General features: G+C 41.5%; 1 protein-coding gene across 8 annotated transcripts in view; it reads left to right on the forward strand.

Moving 5' to 3' along the window:
* Positions 1–24,177, forward strand: part of DPF3 (double PHD fingers 3) — a 157,704-nt gene that overhangs the window by 72,850 nt on the left and 60,677 nt on the right. For all 8 annotated transcript variants that reach the window (XR_011151385.1, XR_011151386.1, XR_011151387.1 and 5 more), the window contains exon 4: positions 23,222–23,349. Coding sequence is in view for 5 of the 8 variants with exons in the window: in XM_069017509.1 (XP_068873610.1) it covers positions 23,222–23,349 (128 nt within the window). In the remaining 3 variants the exon portion in view is untranslated. The remainder of the gene's footprint in view (positions 1–23,221; positions 23,350–24,177) is intronic.

The raw sequence follows: 24,177 nt of genomic DNA on the forward strand, positions 1-24,177 counted from the left end.
TACACTGATAAGATTTTTCTTAGTGAGGCTGGTGACAAGGGGTATGACCAGATTTTAAACAACAAATAATAAAAAACAGTGAGCATATGCCACATTTGTGTATTTTTGTCTGCCTGTACGTGTACCTTTGTCCATTATTCTTTCATTCTTCTTGTCCTTGCTACTCTTCTCCCACAATTAAACTACTTGAAGTGATGAGTCTAGATGCTGAATGAGAGACTGTAAAGCAGATGTGGAGGAGCTGCAGCTGTGTCAGGTAGAATGTAGCGTTGTGCATTCTTCCCTGAAGTTAGTAATAAAGGCTTGCTGTCTCTGGGGTCAGCTATTATGAGAAAGAGGGAACACATATACTCACAGCTGTATGTGGTTTTTAAGAGGTGAGACACTGTCAGTATAAAAAGTACAGGAGAAAAGCCCCAAATGTAAATTAAGAATATTTAAAAAAACCTGTTTGACAGAAGAAGGTGCCTGGGAACTGAGCTGTGCTCAGCAATACTGATGACTTTGCTTCTATGCAGGAGTTGGTGAAAAGAGAGGAAAGAGCAACAGAGACAAGTTCTAAACCCATTAAAATCAGAGGCAAAATTTCTGTTGATTCTGGTAGAAACAGTTTTTCAAAACTCCCCACCTTCAATATAGGAGACATCAGCGGACAGTTGGACAAGAGGAAGAAATGCCTGTAACATTCAGTTGGGGTTCAAACCAAGGGCAAAGTCTCAGCCAGCAACTAGAACTAGACCTCACAGCAGAGCTGCTTGGAAAGAGCTGATGAAATCAGTCATGTACATTGATGAAAATGAGACTGGACTCTAGGAAGAGGATGATGTTGGCTCACAGAAGTGCCTACCTCAGACTTTGTGATGATGCCAGTACTGCTGTGCCTTGGTAATTTTGTAAGGTAAAGCAGTAGGGGAGGGTTTGACTCTTTTTTGTTTGTATTACTCTTCTTTGCTGTACTCACTGAATGCCAAATTAGTGCATCCTACATGCCACAGGGCATGAAAGGCAATTACCACAAAGTTATCAGATAAAGAGACCTCAGCATGTCTGTCTCTGTGTTGTTTTCCCTGCTATAAACATCTCCTCTGCATCTCAGGAGTGCTAGTTTTGTTGCATTGCCGGTGGCAACCAAATAAGGCGAGTTATATTGCTCTGCCATTTAAATCTATTTTCCAACCAATTTCTATCTAGTGATTAACTTTCCTTATCAGTTATACCACAAAATAATTTCATTCCATCTGTGCATATCCAGAATACACTCACTAGCCAAAAGTGGGATGTTTCCCTTCTCTGATTCGAAAGTATAAAACCTATGGAAAACATTGGATCTCCACTTAAAGGTGGCTTTTGACAATTTGGGAGAAAGAGAATTTTTGTAGGTTTTGGAGGGGAATACTGTTATAAAACCTAATGCTGAACCTAGGAAGCTACCTAATGCTGACTTCTTTAGTCCTCAGTTAACATCATATGGCTGTGTGGGGCAAAGATGTGGAAATTTAAGATCTCTTAAGAAGCACAGAGATGACAGCTGAAGGACATGTAAAATAAATTTGAAAGAAATCTAATCTAAATGTTTCATAGTTTCACTCCACGTAGGGCTTGGGCATTCCATTCATTAGAGCTGTTCTCAGCAGCTAGAGAGTGCTTGTGCTTGGTTAATAAGCAAATAGCTGATTATTATAGAGGAGGCTGTGGAATTCTTGATATATTTTTATGTATATTTATAATTGTTTTATGGCATGTACAAGTAATGCACATCTACAACATCAAATTAGGGCTAAACCTTAGTTGTATTATGTTAACAGTGTAGAAGTACTTCTTGTGAGACAACCACTGTAACAAACACAGATGAGGATCTTTGCTCCAAAATTTGCCATTCCAGCAGTCAATGGGATTGGCACCAGGGTTGTGAATACTTGCTTGGACTGCGCCTGGGTATTTGGAATGGCTTATTATTGCAATAACTTGTATTCAGAAGTCAGGAGATATACAGACCTAGGATTTTTATTTTGGTAAGTCATAGCTAGCCATTGGCTGGTCAGTAAGCAGAATCAAACTACTCTCTTGCCAGCAGTTCAAGGGTACAATAAATTATTTGGTAATAGTATAGCATTTATAATTTTAACCTACTTTTACAGGTCTGGGTAGTGCATGACACAACTCAGTGAGTGAGAGTTTCACATTTGGTAATACCAAAACTTAATGAGGAAAATAATCATGCTCCAAAGGTCTGCTGTTTTTTTGTAAAATGCAGGATGCACTATAATGTTTCTCCTGGGGTCAGTTGACACCTACTTCTTAATACAAGATGGTGCTTTTGTTGTCCTTATCTGTTGCTTTTATTTGGTTTAAGATGAAGGTGTTTGGTTTTAAGAATATTTACAGCCAAAGTTGTAAAGGTATGAACACTGGAACAGGAGTTGCTGAGGCAGCCTTTAGATGCCTGTTTTCCTCTGCCACCATATTCAGAGTTACATGCATGCATTGCCCTAGTAAAGTGGTTTGTTCAAACGTCTAGCTGTGTTCATGTTTGTGCTATTTCTAAGCATCCTCCATCCCATCCAGTAGCCTATCCAGTAGACACACAGGAGAAATATAGTATTGCCAATACTTACTTGTGATAGTGCCTTTACTGACAATACAGTCAATAATATGATCAAATCTTCAGGAATTTCACTAAGTATTCCTGAAATTTACTTGCATATGGCCTGGTCTTCATCTTTCATCTGTAAGTTATATTCCTATCATCAAAACCAAGCATTATGGCTCAGGTGCAGCCTAGAGTTCATTTTTGTAATGGGTATGAGCTGTTACACGAGTCATTACAGTGTAGCAGTCAAGACTCCTATGAACACTGGTACAGATTTGAAACAAATCCCGGGCCGTGGGCAATATATTGACATCTTGCTAATACTGTGATGTCTTAGGTTCATAGAACACCATATTGAAAGGGATCTCAAGGATCATCAGGTCCAACCTTCCTTGGCAAGAGCACAGTCTAGACAAGATGTCTCAGCACCCTGTTCAGCCAAATATTTGAAGTGTCCAGTGTTAGGGAATCTACCACTGCCCTGGGGAGATTATTCCAATGGCTGATTGTTCTCAATGTGAAAAATTTTCCTCTTGTGTCTAGCTGGAATTTCCCCAGGAGTAACTTGTACCCATTAGCCCTCATATTATTCATGTGACTCTGTAAAAAGGGAGTCTTCACCTTTGTAGCCACTCTTTAAATACTGGAACACAGCGACAAGGTCTCCCCTAAGCTTTCTCTTCTCAAGCCTGAACAAACCCAGTTCTCTCAGACAGCCATATGGCAGGCTTCCCAGGCCTTTGATCATCTTTGTAGCCCTTCCCTTGACACCCTCCAGACTGTCCACCTCTCTTTGGTATAGCAGGGACCAAAACTGGGCACTGTATTCCAGGTATGGCCTGACAAGCAGTGAATATGATAATGACTTATCTCTGCTGGTGACGCCCTTGCTGATGCAACCCAGTATCCTGTTGGCTTTATTTTATTAGCAGCATACTGTTCATTCATATCGAGCTTATGGTCCACCAGGACACTGACATCCCTTTTCACAGAGCTGCTCCCCAACCAGGCAGATCCCATCCTATCCTGCACTCCTGGATTATGTTTTCCCAGATACATTTCCTAGGTGCAGAGTTTTAAACTTATTAGGTGTTGATACTCTCATAATATTTGTGAAACTAGACTTCTGTTCAACCGAGTACAGGAAACCTGGTTCTCTGCAGAATCGAGCAGTGGTATTTGCATGGCACTTCAGCACAGAGCAGTGGGAGGGCTGTAAGCAGCTTGTGCTTCCACGTTCACTCAGCTGGCTGCTCTCCTGCCCAGTAGAAGAGCAAGAACAGAGCTGAGCTCCTGAGCATGAGAAGTGTGGGAATGGGTGAGGGAGAGGGTTGAGCTAGGTAGCCTTTCTTCCAGTGGAGTGGGAGAAAAAGGAGAATTTTTAACTCTTACCACCACTGTGAGCTGCAGGTGCTGTGATGGCAAGCAGTAGGGTTCTGGCCCTTGGTAAAATCAGAGCAGTTGGACAGAGGTGTGTTAGAAATGAGAGGGAGATCCTGGATTAGACCCAAGGCTCCTTGAAATCATAATTGATCCTTTTCCTATATACTTAGTGGTTTCGTGGTGCTGGGAAGTATCATGATTATGTGTTGGGACAGCTATCAAAATTGTGGAAGTGGTATTGCCTACAGTAAACCCTGCTGACAGGCAAGTATTACCCAAGCTTTGCACCTATGCAGATGAGAACAGATACAGTGAGTGTGGCCAAAAACCCTGGTGGAGTTTAAATTGGTAGTGTCCTACTTCAGTCTTACAAGATGGCTAAATATAGATGCACACATACATACCCACAGAGCTTTTATTTCACATGGTGTGTAAGTCTAAAGAATATGACTGTAAAGCTTTTGTGTCAATTTGCTGATGTCCTTTGGTTTTGGACTGAAAGCCCACAGTGAGGTTTCAGAGTGGGCAGCCTTCCCACCCACTTGGAGGGTGTGGAGTAGAGTTTGTTTATGCTACTACTGTGCTGAGAATGAGCTGGGGTCCTGTGCTAGTGTCTGTCCTGTTACTTATGTCTGGGCAGTCCAGTGTTCAGCTGAGCTACAGAAATGGGCTTTTTTACCAGCTGTTGAATAGTAAAAACAAACAAAAATATTTTTCTTTTGCTATTATGAACCATGGTAAAGTTGTTTGAAGAAAGTACTGAAAACAGATTTTTAGTTCCAGTTGGAACAATGCCTGATCTGTTTTTAATCTGGCATATGGGGTATACCTAGGTGAGTGTGCTTGTGGATGAATGAACAAAATCCTTACAGATAAGCTGTTATCTCTTTAAAGCATCTCAGTTTACCTTGTGGAGACTGTGACTGATTGTACAAGATACTGTGTATTTCCTGGGAAGTGAGGAGTGCTCCCAGCTCCTGGGGGAGATGCTCAGCATGTCTGTGGAGGTCTGTGGTCTTTAAGATGGGGCACTTCACCAAGATAAAGTTAAGATGACATTAAAAACCAAAGAACCGAATTTGCAGTAATATCACTTGTATGATAGCATCTAGAGACTCAAGCAGCATGTTAGACCATCATCCCAGGGGTTGCTGTGAAGTCTTCTTAGCCATGTACTTACAGTCCAGATATACAAAATATAGTGAAGGAGGTACCTTGATTCCAAAATGGAGAAATGAGCGACAAAGGGAATGAATTACTTCTATGATGGTTTAAGCAGAGGTTTGTGGTACAGCTGGAAGTCAAACCCAAGAACACAGAAAGAATACAGTCCTACTGAGTTCCGTATTATTTTTTCTGTTTCTGGTTGCCATGCCCAGTTTCACTCAAAGATATTAGAGCCAAAATAAAAAATTCAAAACACTTAATTTATTGAAAATTTCCTTTTATATTTTTTTCTCCCATGGGCCAATTAATATTGACTAGTTTCACTTTTGATTTCAGCAATTTCTACACAATCACACGTTGGTTCCTCTTCTGTACTACAAGACAGCAGTGTTGTTTCGCTATGAACACTGTAAAGAGAGGCACATCTTAAAAAACCCCTTTTCCTACGATTTGACAGTTTTTCTACTATTATCTCTGTAATTAAAGGTCATGTTATGTTATAAAACCTGCCTGTGGCTCCTTTTAAGGTCCATTAAGACTATCTTAGGATCATAACCAGCGGAATATTTCTGGTGCCTGATAAGAGTATGTCTGTAATATGCAGATGAATTGGACACAATATTCCTGAAGGAGGCTATAATATAAACATGTCAGCTGTTCAGACTTCTGAAAGATTTCTGCAGATATGAGTTTACCAAAGATACCTTTTGTGTAGAGCTGATTTTAGTTTTTTTAATTGTTCATGGCTTTTATCAACATTTGCCATGATGAACCCTGCATTTGGGGTGGAGCTGACTTGACAGGAGCAGGTTTGTTTTTCTCATGATATGGTCTGGATTTCTCATCTAAGATGAATTTTAATAGCCTGTTAGCAAACTTCTGTGAGTTCTGGCCCTGCAAAATTCTGAAATTAAAATGTCATTTAAAATCTGCTTTTTATTCAAATGCTTCTGCATTCTGAAGTCCTTTGTGTTGAAAAGCAAACAAAACCCCCAACTCTCCTCGTCTTTTGTAATACGTCCTTTAAAACAGGGCAGGGTTTAGGATGTTCAATCCCGCCGTCCGGCGGTGCCGGCGCGGCTGTGGCGGGGCCGGGAGCGGCGGCTGCAGCGGCGCGGCGGGGCCGGCAGAGGGCGCGGCGGGCAGCGGGAGCTCCGCGCCGGGGCCGCTCCCAGCGCGGCTCCCCCGCGGCAGGAACGGCCCGCGCTCCGACCGGCGTTTGCTGGGAGCGGCACCCGGGCTGGGTTGAGCCTAGAGCAGCTCTCATTCTCACCCATCCTCATCCATCTTTATCTTTGTCACCTCATGTAGAAGAAAACAAAAAATACCCCTTAACTTTTTGTGACAGGGAGGGTGGATGGTTTTCGGTTTCCCATTTGATTTGTTAGAAAACACATCTACACCCTGGCCGTGCTGAGTCCTGAGCTTGGTCTATCATGTACCTATGTATGTCACATTTCCATAGCACTTCGGAACAAAATGAAGCTTTACATTATGAATCCAAATCTGGGAGCAGGGATGCCAAAAGGTGTTTGGGTTTGTTGTTTTTTTTTTTTTTTTTTTTAAATACCAATATGAATACTGAATTCTGCTGGACCTTTTCTTTTGGACTTCTGGTCTAAATTTAAGTATGTGTTTATTCATCAGCTAAGCCTGCAGCTTACAGATGAGTCCATCAATGCTACTGAATTGAAACAGTAGGCTCCAATTCTCCACTAATCTTGTCTTCCCAGCAGGACATGGCACCACAAGCAAGAGCTGCTGCTTTAAGGCACTTACACATCCAACTACGACTTGGATTAGAAAAAGTGACTTTCTGTCACCAAGAGAAAACTCATCAGTGTGGGATCTCCTTGCGAATCAGCTTCTTTCTATTATACATTTAAACAGTTTAATCCATCTCATCCTCCACCTTTAAATTCTACCTACAACAGGGACCTTTGCTGGTCCAGATCTCTGGCCAGATAAAGTTTGCTTTTTTCCTTACATGGCACTAAGAACCAGAATCATGACATAGAAGTCCTGCAGTGAAATATGCATTTGTCCCATTGCTGATCTGCAGTAGAGGTGCCCATCTTTGCACTTCAAGTTATACCACACCATCACATCCTTGCATTGCCTGTGCCCCACACAGGACTACACACAGTACCAGGGGCAATGGAATATGCCTTTTTTTCTCAGCTTCTCAGTATGTGAAATGGAGGTGCTAAAACATCAGTCTCACCTGTCTGACTCAGAGGAATGCCTAACAGATATCTAATAAATACTTTGAGAGAGATTGGGAGGGGTATGGGATACCTCTAAATAAACATAAATGAATGAATCATGCCATTTACCAAGCCTTCAAAGTGCCAGGATTAAATGTTTTGGCCATCAGCAGAAAGCCTTGCAAAACTGGTATGGAAGTGTACCAGCTCTGGTCCACAGCCTGGGCTTATGTGTACCAGGATGATGATGAAAAAATAAGCAATTTGTTACACACCCATATATACAAATAAAGAGACTCACCATAGGTGAATTGTTGAGCCAGTTTTTTCAAGGCTGGCTGTGCAGTGTAATTGCTGGAAAGATATCTCGAGTTTTGCACAGTGTAATTCTTCTTGCTTTGTTTTTCTGGCCACTGGTGAGCTGGCCTTCTGTATGTCATGGCTGCCAGAGGTAACCTCTCCTTCAAATCATGCACTGCTCTTGCTGGGTGTTGTTACATGTGATAAGCTGCAAATTCTTAGGCTAATTCAGCTCAGTGACTGTGAGTAAATGTGTATTTTCCCCCAAATGGAATGTCATGATTTTGCAGTTACGGAAGTAAAACACTCATTTCTAGAAAAGTAAATAATATTCTATAAATAGTCCAGTCAAGAAAACAAAAGCATTATTTCTGCTGTGTAACTCCACAGTCATGCTGGTAGAATTTACAGGATTAACTTCGTGTAAATAGTTTCTCTTTCTTTTGTAAGATCTGGAACAGGTCACTACATGTATTTTATATTCACAGTTTTACCAGAACTCTGTTGTTTAGCTAAGATGGCTTGTATGAATCACCTGGGATTACTCCTGGTTCTTGTGTGGCTGAGCCAGTTTGCATAATTAGGAAAGAGATGCATGAAGAAGCTACTGGGCTTTGGAACCTCTCTGGGTTTTGATCAAAAGCCCACTGAAGCCAACCCCTCTGGCTCTAGTCACCAGGCTAAGGCAGCAGTAGCAACTGAACAAGATAAGGCAATTTTGTGAGCTGTTAAGTCTATTTTTCTGAGTTCTCTGGATCTCGTCACTGGGAATGGGAACATAGGCTGCATGTGCAGCATCCCACAGACACAAGGCTCTTGTAATTTCAGAAGCAGTGCAGCCACTTAAAGGTAATTTTTCCACTGCTGTGTCATCTTAGCTGTATTTAGTATATTTGTGAAAATAGAGGTATGATGACTTTGGAGCCAGGCTGTTCTGAAAAAATGTTTCGGTCACTACAGTAGGCCATTAAATTGAAGGAATGAACTGTGCTGTTGATCTCCTTGGAGCCTCTACAGTGTGACTGCAGGTCATCTCTCGGGGCTTGATCTGCAAGATGTGGGGGAGGACTCAGGCAGCTGAGATGGTGTTGGCTTGAAAGACCTGGGCTGCTTGAGAGAGAGCTTACTTGTGGTGCTGCCACCCTCTCTGAGCTATCCAGCCCATTGTTTTGCTCCCTCTCTGTTCTTGGCTACTGTGTTTGACCTACATCTGGCTGCTAGGACACGTCGTTGGGAAGAGGTTATTCAGCATGTGCCTCTCAAGCTGCCAGGGCCTGATTGAGAATGCCATGTCTCTAGGAGACAAATTATTCCTCCTGGAGAGGTACAGCTCTGTGGGATTTATCTCCTTGCTATGAAGTTAACATTGATGATTGTAAGTAACCATCAGGATTATTTATTTATGAAATAAACAAATTTAACCTTAAAATGAAGGGAGTGAAGGTAAGCTGAAGGCTAACCAGAAGAAAGGGCTATGGGAACCACTTGGGAAGCCCCAGAGGATGGTGCCTGGGGAAGTGCTGGAACCTGTCAGACCCATTTCCCTCAAGGCACAAATCACCAGCTCTCCAGCATGGGGAGGGGCAGACAGGAAGCCATCTGCCCTGTAGGAATCTTACAGCTGGAACGGAACCTGAACAGCCTTGCTGGCAAACCTACTGCCCTTTTTCTAAGTATAGCAAGTAAAAATGCTTGAAAAGGATAAGCCACATTGTCAAAAGGGTTTTTGCAGTGCACAGGTACAGTTCAGATGCAAGTACTAGACACAAGATCCTGGGAAATGGGTATTTTTAATCTAATTCATTGCATCTATTTTGTGTGTCCATATGAGTAATTCTGGGAATTCTCTGGTAATCACATGAAAAAGGGTTTATAGGATCAAGTCCCCAGGGCTTAGTCTCATAAGATGCCAAGCTGTCTAACCCCGGCGAAGGAAAGCACCTGAGCTTGGGCTTTAAGAACATGAGTGATCTTTTAGTAATTAATGGGACTTGTCACATGCCTAAAGTTAAATCTACATGTCAAGTACTGGGTTGGACCAGACTTGCAGGTTTGGTACTCAGCATCCTGCATAGAGCCCAGTGAAGTCACTGGCCTACTAGGTCAATGGTGTGGTAGAACGTATGCACTGCTTTATAGAAGAAAATGTTAACAAAAACCAGCAAAGACATTATAGAATATAATTACATTAAAATATGCTTTTAAAAACCCTATTTATTAAATGTTATTGTTCTCCTGACACATAGCAAATTAAATTGTTTTGTACCATGAAATATTATAATATTTATAGCAGGTGTTATTTTCCTGGTGCATAATATAATGGAATGAGAAATAAATGTTAATATAATGTTCAGTTTCAACTCTGAAAAGCCAAGCTTTATAGAACTGCTGAGAGTAGAATGGAGAGAGTATGATGACTTCCCCTCCCACATCCCTGTACCTCCCACCAACCTTCCCTTCCCATTCTCTGTAGTAAACATTTTACGGCCTCATAATCATCTTGTACCTGAGAGATAATAGTATGTTTTTACTAGATTATGATTAATTTCAATATTCCCTGTATTTTGCATTTGATTGACTAATAGTTTATTACAGGTGTTTTATTCTTCAGGATTCTGACACCATTGGTGTTTGCCATAGCATCCCTTCCCAGTAATGAACTCCATGGGGGAAGGAGGTTTGATGCAACACATTGGAATAGGTGGATATGGCTTTTATGTGCAATGTCTTCTAGACCAGAGGTCTCACTCAGGATACACTTGGAACATGGTTCCCCTTAAACAAACCAGGTAATTTAGGGTTGGGACTTCAACTGTTGTAGGTGGGTAGTTCTGATAAAGGTAACAGCAAGCAGCAATTTCCATCAGCTAAAGCTATGGTTCTTGATGTAGGAGAAAGGATGGAAACTTTGCCCCTCTTGATAGAAATTATGCCCTTCTGAATGCAAGTGATTGCCCTTGGCAAGTATGGGGTTTATGTCTTACGAAAACATACGGTCATGATTAATATCCTATGCATGTCCTAAAGAGCTGTAGTGAAAATCCTTTTATTGTTGGCTTAAAATGAACGGCACTGCATGATGGGAATAAAAGACAAATTTTCAAAGCTGGCTCAGGTAGAGTGCTAAAACTACATATAAACACTTGAAGCAAGTGACTCATTTCTTTGTGTTTTTGAGGGATGGTGAATGCTTTTATCTTCTCATGATTTCCTTGGTGAAATGTCTGTAAATAACACAGTTACAGATATGTGCTACTCTGACGAAGTGAGGTTCGTGGTTACAGGAATTTCTGGAGTGATGCTAATTTGTAAGTGATGCTATGGATACATCTGCCATGTAATGCTCATTGCCTAAGTGAGGTAGCAGCACAACAGGAGAACTGGAAACACAGAGGCTGTATCTGTGAGCAGGGCTATAGACCAGGACAGTATCAGCAACAAAGACACTATTAACTAAATAGAAAGGACTCAGGATTAAGTGCTTTGTGCCTCTGAAGCTGCTATACCAGGGCTGGCACTATAAATATACTTACAGTATATTCTTCCAGGGAGCTTTCTGTTAATATCTGAGTGGGCAAAAAAAAAAAAAAAAAAAAAAAAATTAACCTCTTTCTGCTAAAGATGATGCCCCAAGTACATCTGAACTCTCAGTAAGTGCTACAGATGGAACAAGAGTGCATCCAACTTTTTTGTTTTGCCTTTCAATCCTGAATCTTAATTAGTTCCCTACTGCTTTAGTACATGCACAACATTTTAATAGTCGTAAGGACCTACTCCAATCCACACTGCCATTTCCACAATTCCCTCCTTCATACCAGTAGCAATTCTCCTCCCCCCCGTCCCCCCCGCATTTAGGAATAGTGTAAAGAAAACTAAATAGCCAAGCATGTAGCTGTAGATTGATGAGGTTGTCACACCATTCTCTTCACCGTTTTCTTCCAACCTGCACTGTGCTCTAATAGATGGATGATTGCCGGGGGAGAGAGAGAGTTAGCAAATCCCACAGCCAGATGTTCAGGGATGGACAGAGCGACCTTCCCAAGGAACCCAGAGGACTATAGCTGTGTCCTTCTGAGGGAGAAGGACAGCCAGGTGCCTCTGGCTGCCTGTGTTTATCTCTCTTTTCAAAAGGAGCACAAATGGACTCAGCATGGCTGCAAGGATGGATGTTTTTCAGTGCATCGCGGGAAATGACCAGTCATCCGTCTCTTCACTGTGGAGTCTGCCTGCAGCCATCAATCTTGTAGCCCAGCATGGCAGCTCCTTTTGGCTTAGTTTGGCTCAGTGTTAGATGAACAAAGGGAAATTAAAGCTGAGCAGAAGGAAAGGAGAGAAGAGCAACTATTCTCTATTTCACTTTATTTTCTCCTTGCATGGCTATCTCTCTCTCTTCCCTATTATCATCTATTTTCACTGTATTTTGTAAGGTGTGGAAATAGGTATTTTCAGGGTCTGGGAGTTTACAGTGTTTCTCTGTTAGCAGAGAGAAGAAAGGAGAGAGATATTGAAAAGACATGATTCAAGGCCCAGGGCTTCCATTTTTCAGACTTTTCTGTGGCAGCTTTCAGAACAAGGATGCCCTAGTTAGCTGCAGCAGATGAGGAGAAGGAATATAGTACCTTTCCTCCATCTTGCTGTTTTTCTCCCTTGTTTTCCTGATTCCTTCCTCACTGCCACATTAGTGTTTTCAGGTGTGTTCTTCATCTCTCCATTCCTGTTCTATTAAAAAAACAATCAACAGAGCCACATGATGGGACTTTCTGGATAAAGGTGTGTGCTGATGCCCAGAGCCGTGGTGGCAGCTCCTGCCAACAGTCAAGCTCACTTGGGTCAAGCCTTCTTAATGTAACAGCACTGGGCTGTGCAGGCTCTGGAGGAGCTGCCTGACCTCATCCAGCACCTGTGGTTCCTACTGTGAAACTAGAGGTCATGGCAATATCTTCACTGGTATGCAGCCCATCAGAATAAAACACATTCAGATATGTCTGTTTGTGCTCCTAGCACTGAAGTAGCCAGTTTCAGCACTGAACTCAGATGGGCCAGTTTTGCTTGAAATACTCAGATTTTATGCACTTTGAGCCAGGCAGAAAGGAAAAAAAGGTGTGTGACTACACTGCTTGCTGGACTCCCATAGCTAGGGTCTGCTTTTTTTCCACAGTGAGCTATAATGTTGTTGCTTATTCTGTTTTGCCCTAATATTCTTGCCTCTGGATATCATAACAGTTTATGTTTGGCTTATTCTGTAGAAGGCTTGTTTAGAGGATAGCATTGTTCCCCTTAGCACTGCCCCACTGTGGTGTTTGATTGATGCATTTAAAAAAATGTGTGATTGCATTTACTTTTTAATTTTCCTGGTTGATCACAGTGATCTAAGCATCAGGCCTGACAGAGCCAGGCTTCCCTGCAGAACTGTGGTAGGAGATTTCTCTCTCCCAGTTTTTACTGTAGGCAAAGAACTGAGATCTCCCAGGCACACAGAAGGACCAACTAAGCATTGAGGCAGAGCAAGGGAACTCTGTAAATACTGGACATAGAGATCTCTGAGAAATCTTTACCTGTTTTCAACTCAAATGTGCCATCTGGAGTGAACAGACTTATGCCAAGATGGGGAAAATTTATACCATTATTGGTTTAAAGAGCTGCTTTGCAGTATGTGCTGAGGGTTTTTTTTTTCTTGTTACCATAAACTTAAAGCATAAACCCTCAAGGAAAACATTTGCTTGGTGAAAACCAGTTTCTCCTCCCCCACACCGTGCATGAGCAGGCTTTACAAGTGGGCACAAGACCTTTCTGAGTGGGGATATTCGGGGAATTCTTTTGTATTTTTTTTACAAAATGGACGGCATCCTTTTCTAACCTGTGCATTTAATTGTGCCACTTTTGAATGAATGGTCATATTTTCTGCCACTACCCATTTTGCCTCCCTGCAAATTCTGAAAAAGACAGATCTTGTTCACGTTGTCATGAGACAGCCTACCCCAGATGGCACATCTGTGTCTTGGGATGCCCTCTGGCTGGCCTGTTGGCAGGCATTCCCGTGCCTTTGAAGGTCACCTTGTTTACACCTTGCCTTTTTTCCCCTCCCTGTTCAGAGTCTTGCTGAGCCTGCAGGCTGGGCTTCACCATCTGCATTTTCTCTGGTGCCATTAATCTTCCTGTTTACCATTCTGTTATTAATTCTAGAGTTCACCTTTTTGTCTAAACCCTTTATAGGCCTTTTGGAATTGCTTGCCTTTTTGTGGCAAGAGATCTGAGCATCTCAGAGATAATTTGCTTTGTTCTTTCCCATTTCTGAAAGGATACCTACTAGCACCTCATGCCATTTTTCTATTACAAGCCTTCCTTCCTATAATAACATTTTTCACTTATATAGCTTCATCTGTCAGATGCATCTTAACATAGGAGTAAATATTATCTTTGTCCTTTGGAATTTGTGAATCGGCCCCTGAAATTTGGTATCTGTGGAAATAGTCCTACTTCTTAAGTGTTTTTCTTGGCTGGAAAGAAGCTATGTTTAAATCTGTCTTTGTGAGAGCCTGTAAGACCACCTTGCATTTTTGGTGCATTTTATTTGAATGCCTGAATGCCTATGAATATTAAACAAGCCTTACCAAACCCCAGAGGATAGGTGAAGACTATCTCCATTTGACAGATGATGGAAAAGCAGAGAGTGCCTCTGTTAGAATTTGGCCCAGGATCACTTGGGAGAGCAGAGATGCCAAAGGCAGCATCTGGGGTGGTTGCTCCCTATCCCATCCTAAAATGATTGCCAGTTTGCTGTGGCCTTTCTGTTCTGCATTGGTTTATGCAGTTCAGTGCTCACTGAGCCAGGGATGCTGGCCCAGGTGTGCCTGGCATGGCTGACCCTCAGACACAGCACCGTGCAAGCGTGGCTGTGCTGCTCGCCAGGCCTGCCCGCGTGTGGGAGCTTTGCAGGCAGCCATGCAGGATCAGGGCTGGGACAGCTGGCATCTGGCTGAGTGGTGCTAATAAGCCCTGCCACACCTTGCTGATGCCTTTGGGGTGACTGGGTGTCTGCCTGCTCCCCAGAACTCTGGGTGTTAGAAAGGCCTCATTAGCGGAGCTGCCGCTCCGTGCAGTGCCAGCCAGAGCTGAGCACATAAACCCCCTCAGTCCGGAGCAGCAGAACGCACAGAGCAGGTTCCCAAGAATCACTGCAGGACTCAGATTGGCTTTGGCAGGTTTATCAGCTCTGGCTTAGTGCCGGCTCTGCTAGGCCTGGACTGAATTAATTGGGATGCTTGTGCACTGCAGCTGAGAGATAACTGCATTACAGAGATTTATCTGTTACTAAAGGTATCCCCTCCACTGTCCTCGATAAGGAAGAGAAGCTATGCAGAATCTCACAGAATTTGCAGGAAGGTTGGCATGGCTGGCTCTACACATGGTTTATGTATGAGTTTGTATTCAGTACAAGTGTTTTTATTCAGTTCTGTCACATATAGTGCAGTTGTTTGCAGTGGAGGTCCACTCCCTGTTACCCTTTGCAGAGTGTGGACATGACTATCCCACCTGTGGGGAGGAGGGGACTGGTGTTAGCTCAAAACTGTCTGGTTAATTATTTAATTCTGGGGCTTTGGAGGGGTCAAAATGCCCATCATCTATCTGTGTGAGTGATTCTATATGGCCATTTGCAGATAGATACCCCAAGTTATTCTTTTACTCCCAACAGACCAGAAACCCTGTTAGGGTGACACAAAGCCCAAAGGAATAGGCTTTTTTACTTAATAATTTTCTTTAAATTGCAGCAGTTATCTTGCCTCTGTCCCTTGATAGTGCCTACAGTGTTGCTGCAGAAGTCCTGGTGCAGTGTGAGCCCATCTAGAACACAAATGCAAGAGTGACCAGAACACAAATGAGTGCTAGAAAATTGCTACTGAATGGAGATATTTCTGAATGGAGATGATTTCAGCCCTGAGGGTAGTTACTTGATCCAACATTTAGTCTGATATTGTAATTTGGCAGTCTTTGAGAAGCAGGTACAGCTTATTATATGTGACAATGATTTATATCTGTGCTGAGAAATAAATCTGCAGAAAACTTCCAAGAGACAACTGACAAGAGGACTGTTTTGTTTTGGTTTTTTCTTGTTGTTTTTTTTTTTTTTTTTGAGAGAGATTTTATAGAGGCATTCTAGTCTGCCAGAGAAATACAGCTGCTGGTAAAGTCCACATTTTGTTAGTGGGTTAAACTAAACAATGCTTAGCTGTATGTTGAAGGGCCTCTGCAATTTTCTGCAGCCCTATTTCTCCCTTCTGTTGTCTTGTAGCCTCCTAGGATGTGTTTTAACTAGGGGCTGATAGAAGCTTTCCATTGAATCCCAGTCTTAAAGTTGTCCTCTGATATTTCTGCACTTATGCCCAGGCTAAAGACTGGAAGTGTACAGTCCCACCCATATCAGATCTTCTTCTCTCCTCTGTCTTCACTTTCTCCCTCTGCCCTCTGCCCTACCCCAACCTCATCATAAGACTAGCAGCTTTCCAGGAGGAGGTGCTAGGGAGACATTGGGATTTTCCAGTCTCCCTGTGCTCCCTAGAGCAAGCCTCAGTAGTGCCTAAAATTTCAAACATTTGCTAAGATGAATTTCAGAGCTTTATAGGACAGAGAGTCCTCCAAACTATTTTTTCCACTCAAAATGGTTTCTTTCTGTGGAAACAAATACTCTTATGTTTTCAAATGGTCTTGTTTCTAGAAGTGGCTTAACACTGTCTTTGGCTGGATTATTGTTCTCACCACAGCCCAGTTTACCGTGAGAGTGCAATAATATACTTGAGGTCTAGAGTGGGATTGGTGGGAAAGACAAAGAGTTACTGGAGTAGCCTTACAACCTCTAGTATAGCATGGCTATATTGCAGCTTGGATTAAAAAAAAAAGTGAATTTGATGTTTACTACTCTCTAGGGACATTTGTTTAGCTTTATGGACTCATTGTGAGAGTCTGTGTTATCAGGAATCTGTCCCAGGGGAGGCCCAGGGCTGGGCTGGCAGGAGGTTCTGTGGACCATGTATGTGTAGAACTGGCAGCGACAAGTTTGCTGCGGATGGGTGCTGAATCGAAGCAGAGTTGGGAGAAAAGGGTGGGATAGCAGGGGCATTAAAGAGTGGGATAGCATTAAATCATAATAGCAATAACATGAGCATCTACCCCTGGGAGAGCAGAATGGGGCGTAGTGAAAGAAGGGTTTTGGAGATCTGGATCTGCAGGAGGAGTGAAGGTCCATGCTGTGCTGTGCTGGCAGAGGCAGAGCCCTGCCTTTAGTACACCTGGTTCTGGTCAGTGCTGTGAATGTATCAGTTCCAAGGATGCTAGCACGTCACCATACTGGCCATGAACACAACAAGCAAGCAAGCAAACAAGCTAAGGAGAGTCTGGTTGTGCATGCACAGAAAAGCTACAAAATGCAGCTATTCATGTAAGGCATTGTCTCCCCAGTCTTTCTTAAGGGATTCCATCCCCCTGCCCCCACCCTTTGCACTCTAACACTATATTTGTGCCTTGGAGATGTGGAGATGAGCGTATGATGGATGGATGGATGCTGCTTGTCTGGGTTTTTCACCACCATTTCCCCTGGGGCACTCTGTCTGCTGGCAGAGAGCACCATCCCAAAAGATGGTATCTTTTGCAAACTCGACAGCTAACAGACAGCTTCTCTCTCTGCATATTTCCCCAAAGAAGAGCAGGCTTAATCTGGTTTTTATATGGCATATTTCATTATAATCTTTTTGACTTTCCATGTTCCCAATACGCCATAATAAATAAAACGCTGGGGGTGGGAACAACAGAGATGCTGAGGCTTCACACTCTTGTGACACTGATAGATTCTCATTTTAAACTGTCATGGGATTTAATTGCTTGCTGAGCCACTGCACTGCACTTTCAGACACATCCTGCCACATCCTCTTAATGAGCTTAGTGGCTGCATTCACTCAGCAGTAGTTCTGTTTGCTGTGAATTAGGTGGCTTTTTTAGACCACCTATATGATTTTAAAGAGGTAGTGGTTATTAAGGTAATATCCTTGGATTTATCCATCCTAAACAACACTTCTTGGACTCTTAACATATAGTTTCCTCTGGCACTTTTTATGTTCCAAAAAAATGGCACCAAGAAATAAAAATGCAAGAATCTATGTGCAAAGTCAGTGTTTGTCTAAGAGGGTTTTTGGAAGCTGGATTGCTTTGGTTTGCATAGTAGCTGTCTCTGGCGTGATAGATCATGCTGGAACTCACCCAATAAGTATCTCTGTTCCCAATTAGAACTGGAAATGGAGCTGCTTACGAGTGCACAGAGATGATGGTTTGGGTGGCAGCTGCTACTGTGGAGATGGAAATGATCCATTGTAAAACAAATACATTGCACTGTATAGAAAAAGGGACTATTGTTTTAAATTTATGTTTCAAAGAGACACTGAAAAGTTGCTTAGCTCTCAATGCGTTGTAAACCAAATGTAGCTTATTTAAGGACAGGAATTTGCAGCTATTTTGCTATTTTGGCAAATCAAAACTTGAAAAAGCCCACCATTTTGTGGGATTTGTGAAAATGTGCTTCTTTTGGAGGCAGCAGTTCAATAGAAAACAGATACAAGAATGACACTGGCATGGGTGCTAGTTCAGATTCTACCACTGCAATCTCAGGACCTTAATAAATAGAGAGGTTGCTGCACTGAGCTGGTAAGCAGAAATAACCATGTTAATTTAATCACTATGAAAGGGACTCTGCCAAGTTAAGAAACATAAATTTTAATTATATGCACACACACATATTTGAATTATAATATATGCACAATATTTAGCTGTGACACCAAGAATACTGTGGTTTACTAAAACAGGAAGAATTCTTAAATAACATTTTATTTTTCATTGATGATTTTTGGTGATTTGACATTTCCATTTTGTATAGTTCTAACTAGTTCTTGTATCTGCTACATTAACCATGTGCTGTTATATTTGTGGTACTAATCAAAAGGAAATTTATCTAGAAACCTTCTTAAAATTTTCATACAAAAGAGTAAGCTTTTAATTATAGTGCCTTTACTGGTAGTTATTACTTGTAATAAAGATTATGTTCTCTGAAATTGTAATGTTTGAAGAAGAGCTTGTGATACAAAACAGAAGTTACCAAGAATTTAGAAAAATTAGTGAGTAGCAAATGCTATTACCTATATTTAAAAAGTATTTGGATGTGATTCAAAGATTTAAAGACACATAAATTCTACATGAACATCTGAGAAATTGATTGAAACAGTTATTAGATATAAGCAGTAAAGCACCTGGGAAATGATGATATAGGAGGTTCTAACCAACTACATTTTTTCCTACCAAGGAAAAGCATGCCTCACTACTTTCTTAAAATTCTTTACATGGTATGTAAAGAGCTAATAGGTAGGCAGGTTGACAATTTTCCTAAACTTTCTGAAGACCTTTGGTATGTCTCCAAAGGGAAACAAAGAATTGTCTTGGATCAACACTTTTAGAATAAAAGATAGTGGAAGAAAGAACTTTCATTATAGATAAAGGCTTACAGCTGGTGCATCAAGGTTTAGTGCTTGGTCCACTGGTGTGTAATACAGTGATGAACAAGCTGCAGAGTGGGAATACCTTGTCAACTACAAAGATTTGCACATAATATGAAGTTATTTGGAGCAATCATGGCTGGGAAGGTCTGTGCAAAGCACCTTGGGGAGATATGAATGTGCTTGGGGTGTGGGCAGAGGGATGGGCATTTTAATATGGTACCTGTGTGTTTGAATGTATTCCTTATGGGAAGTTCTTGTCCCCATTACAAGATTCCTAATTCTTCTGCTTAGTAAGTAACCTGGACATTGAAAGACACAGCCTGAGGATTAATCTAAAGAATATTGTAATTCATTTGTTTAAATTGGGGATGTGGTTTCGTCTGAGAATACCAGATGTAGTACAGGTCCATCTTGGGAAGACTGGTGTATAATAAAAGAAAGTTCAGAGAGGTTTGTCAGGACCATATGGAAAGCTTCCCACAGCAGAATAATAGAAAAGATTGTGACAGTTTATCCTTGAAAGGAGAGGAATAAAAAGAAATTACAAACATTTTGGTCAAGAACTTCTATTTTCCCCAGCAAGAACAAGGGTGCTGGCAATAAATAAAGTGAAACACTCCTTCTTTCAAACCATAGTTTAACTGTTGAACTCAATCGGGTGGGAAAGCATCAAGGGTAAAAGTGTATCAAAATTCAGAAAGGGCTGGGCTGTTCTGTGTATTTTCACAAGAGCCAGATTCAAGATAACTGGAAGGGATGCTGCATTTATCTCTCAGAATGAAATGCAGTATTAGGGTAGATAAGTTTTTTGCATTTCTCTCGTGACAGACATTCACAGCTTCTTCTGCAACATGTGAGGTGACTGCACAGTGTGGCATGACCAATATCAAAGCAGAGGCAAGCATGGGGTCACAGCTTAATTCCTTAAACCCAGAAGAGTCTCCCTCTGACCTTGTTTGAAACTTCAGGCACTGGCTGGTACCTTCATAAGCAGGACAGTGAGTGGAACAGACTGCACCTTACTTCCAAACAGCAGTTCTCATTGTCTGGGGAAAGCCTTGATCTTTCACATGAAAACTACATTTCAGTTTTTGAGTTGGCTCCTCAGTTTTCTTTAGGGTACTGGCATAAGAGAAAAGATACTTTTTTTGCTTTTGTGGGAAAATCATGGATAGTTAAATAGGAAAGAGAAAATAAGGGATTTAGTGAAATGAATTTAATGATCCCTTATAGTGTTTAACTATTTCTGTAGGTTAACTGAACTATCTTTTAGATTTTTGAAGACTTTCGTCTCTGGGGATTCAAAAACTTGTTTGGAAACATAATTTCCTGTCTTTATTACTGTATCCTTTACAGATTAGCCATCTTCCAGGAAGGATTGAATTAATGACAGTGATTGAATTCATTACAAGGGGTTGTCTTTGGACCTCTGAAGTTTTTATACTGTAAACTCTACATTCCAGATAAGACAGAGTATGCCATTTCCCCCCTTTTAGAGCTATTTAAGAATTAAAGTGGGTTCATAGAAGCTACCAGTGGAGAAGAAAGTGAAGGAGTTGAATGGCAGTCATCTTAGTGGGCAAATGGGAGGCAGACACTGGGTTTATTTTCGCTGGATTCCCAGCTCACTAACGTAACTTCTTGGTGACTCAGTCTCCCCATCAGTAAAGTGTGAATAAAAATATTACCTTACAACGCCTTGTCAGTGGAATGTTAAATTTAGTAATTAGGAAATGCTCTGAGAGTTTTGGATGAAAAGTCCTCCTGAAATGTTGCTGTTGGGAAGTAGCAGTGCCACACGGAACAAACATGCCTATTAAAGACAGCTGCCTGTTTTGACCTTAAAACCTACCTTTCCCTCTTTTCAAACTTAATGTTCGATATATCTGGAACAAATGGGGAGTAGTTCTACCTTCATATATGTTCTACTTATCCCTCATCCTTTCCTTGCTCATTTCCTTTTCTAATGCATTCATTTGCTGAATGTATTGGTATCCAGAGACATACATAGCTTGTCACAGTGAAGACATGTTTGTTTCCAATGCCCTTGAGCTTCCTTGAAGCTTCTTCACTTGCTGAATGTATGATGACCTCTTGGGTTTTGCAGTCCCACAAGGTTCTAAATACAGAGCAAATGCCCTTTTGCACCCAAGCACAGGACTTTGAACCCAAGCCAAGCCCACATCTAGAGATGATTATGGAGGTTTCTTCATGACTTCAGATCCAAGTGTTGGGATTTGCACATAAATCAAGTCAAAAATCCCTTCTTTCTATTGAAATGTCTGGATCCAGAGGGAGGTACTAGGAGTTCATACAGGGAAATTCAATCTGTGTGACTCTCTTTTGACTTTTCTGTCTTTTTTATAGCTCAAGCAAGGGAGAAGCTGGGGATGGGGCCATAATGGGGTGGGTATGCCAAGCTTAATGGTGAAAACAGAGGCCTGATTGAATAGAGCTCCTTGTGATGAGAAGGGGGATCAATTCACAGTTGACCCCATCCCATTGTGTGGGCTGTTCTGGGAGTTTCCTTTAAAATCCCAGTGGTTTGATTTTCTGCATGGTTTGTACCCAGCCTTTCCCTCCATGAATAGAATAGCTTTTCCTGGAATTTTTGCTGGATTTTCTGTGGTTATTGGCTGAGCAATGCTCTCTCACTTCAGAAGACTGGAGCAAGCATGCTGTGGATGTACTGATTGGAAACCCTGAATCATTTGCTAGCTTAAAGTTGGACACAACTGACCCCAAGAAGCAGATTATACTTTACTGTCCCAGGTGCAAGTACTGATTCATTATTTGTTTTTCAGGAGTGATTTGGGACTTTAAAAACATGAATTTCTGCCCTGCAGAATTTACAAATCATGGTGACAGAAATGCAGGGAGCTTCAGGCAGACTGAGGAACAAAAACACAATTCTAAAGCATAAGAAGTAGACAGAACTCTGAAATAAGGACACCAGATGCTGATTTGTAAGCGTTGTTCTTGTATATTTATTACTTTTAAATATACTGGTCTAGAGAAAGGAATTCAGTTTAGAAGGGAAGGAGTACTTAAGAAATCCATACCTGGCACTGTCAGGTAAAGACGTGCAGGATGTTTCCCTGCCATAGGGTTGCTCTAAATGAGCCCCTGTATGAGTGGCGTAGAGGCTAGGATCTACAAGGAAAACTGGATTATTGCTCAGGTGTATTTTAACATCTTGCTAAAGTTAATGTGCTGTATTTGCCTGTCTGCTGCACTGTCTCATAATCTAGTAGCAGCATTTGAAAGGGGAATCAGGCTCTGTTCCTTCACTTCTCCAGCAAGTTGCATCAAACTTCCTCATAAATCCATACTGTCTTTGGAGCTCTGTCCCCAGCCTGTTCCCGAGCCAGCCCGTGGCTCTTCCTGCAGTGACTGGGTGTCATCCCATTTTATAGGTAAGATTCTGCACTCATAACTGTGTTTCTTTGCTGGTATTGGCCAGCTGGAGCCAAGTGGAGATTTTTTCTAGTCAACATTACATGAAAATTCAAGACATGTCCCTTTTTTTTTCAACGTAAGGTCTCGGCATTGGCCCCCCACACAAGCTTTCTGTTTTCCCACATGTGGAACATGCCCTGGTATAGGAGAATAAGGATTGAAGCTGTACTATTTAAACTGTGCCAGATGCTAAATTGCATTAAGCTACTTTTCTTCTTCAGGAGATCAGATTCTTCATATTTGTTATTTCAGTATCTTAAGAAGTCCTGTTTTTGTTCTTTATTTGAAGCAAAGAGAGTTTACGCAAAGGAGAAGGATTTTTCCCCCATTTATTTCCTCCTGATAAAATATATCCAGTGTTTTTTTCTGCAAGCAAGCACAGCAATTGAAAAGATACCAGGTTTTCAGTAAGACAGATATTAATCATATATGGAGTTCCTTAGTGGTTAAATGAACTTGAAGAGCTCTCCTTCAAGACAGAAACAAGTTTGAAAGTCTGTTCATCATCTGCTTGACATCTCTGTCCTTCTTCCTGTTAGCTCTTTGGGGAAGACACACAGTGAGTGTGTTTTGTTTTTCAGAAGTTGATCTGCCTCTGAAAAAAGATGGGTTCACCTCAGAAAGTACAACTCTGGAAGCCTTGCTGCGTGGAGAGGGAATAGAGAAAAAAACAGACACTAAAGAGGAAGACACTATACAAGAAATCCAGGTAAAGGAGAGCCCCATGCCCTGACATCGGGGCTGGATTTTACAATTTGTCTCTAAGTCTAGGAGTCTTTGTCCTGTGGCAGAACAGTGCATCTGTTGATAGCTGTGTCATTCTACTGCCAAAATGTTATCAAACCTTTGTGCTACACTGTGATGCTCAAAATGATGTCAGTATCTCACATGCTTCTCCTGTCACAAGAATCTCTGTTGTTTGACTGTGTTCTGCACGGGTCCTGTGTTGGAATTTATTTTGCAGCACTATGAGATAATTACGTAAAAATCTGAGAAGCTGAGGTGGATCCCAACTATAAACTGAATTTTAGTGACTCATATTTGAAGTGAGTTTGGACATGGATTTCAAATTGGATTCACATCTGCTGTGGACAAAAACACATCATTGCCTTACCTGTTTTGTTGTTTTGGTTTTGGTTTTTTTTAAATAGTAGGTAGCCTTCTGGAGGTATACAAGAAAAAACACTTAAAAATTGTAATTTTAAATATCTCAGTTATTATAAGTGATGCAGTATGAGAAATATTGCCTCTTCACATGCATTATGGTTTGAAAGTTATTTGTCAAGATTCTATTTCATCCTTCAACAATTAAAAGCCAAAACACAATTATAGGTCTGTTATAGAAGCAATTCTGCTAATATAAAGGGTTCTTCTGTAAGTCCACGTTACTTTTAAAACATCTTAAATCACTAGGAAAGCGGGCCTCTCCCACAGCAGCACATCTTTGGTGATGCTAAAACACCATTGTGCCATGAGTCTTTTTAGGGATTGTTAGTGAGAATTATTAGTGATGTGTCAAACTTGGTAATTTTGGCTG

The sequence above is a fragment of the Aphelocoma coerulescens genome, chromosome 5 (assembly GCF_041296385.1).
Source record: "Aphelocoma coerulescens isolate FSJ_1873_10779 chromosome 5, UR_Acoe_1.0, whole genome shotgun sequence".
Taxonomy (NCBI): domain Eukaryota; kingdom Metazoa; phylum Chordata; class Aves; order Passeriformes; family Corvidae; genus Aphelocoma; species Aphelocoma coerulescens.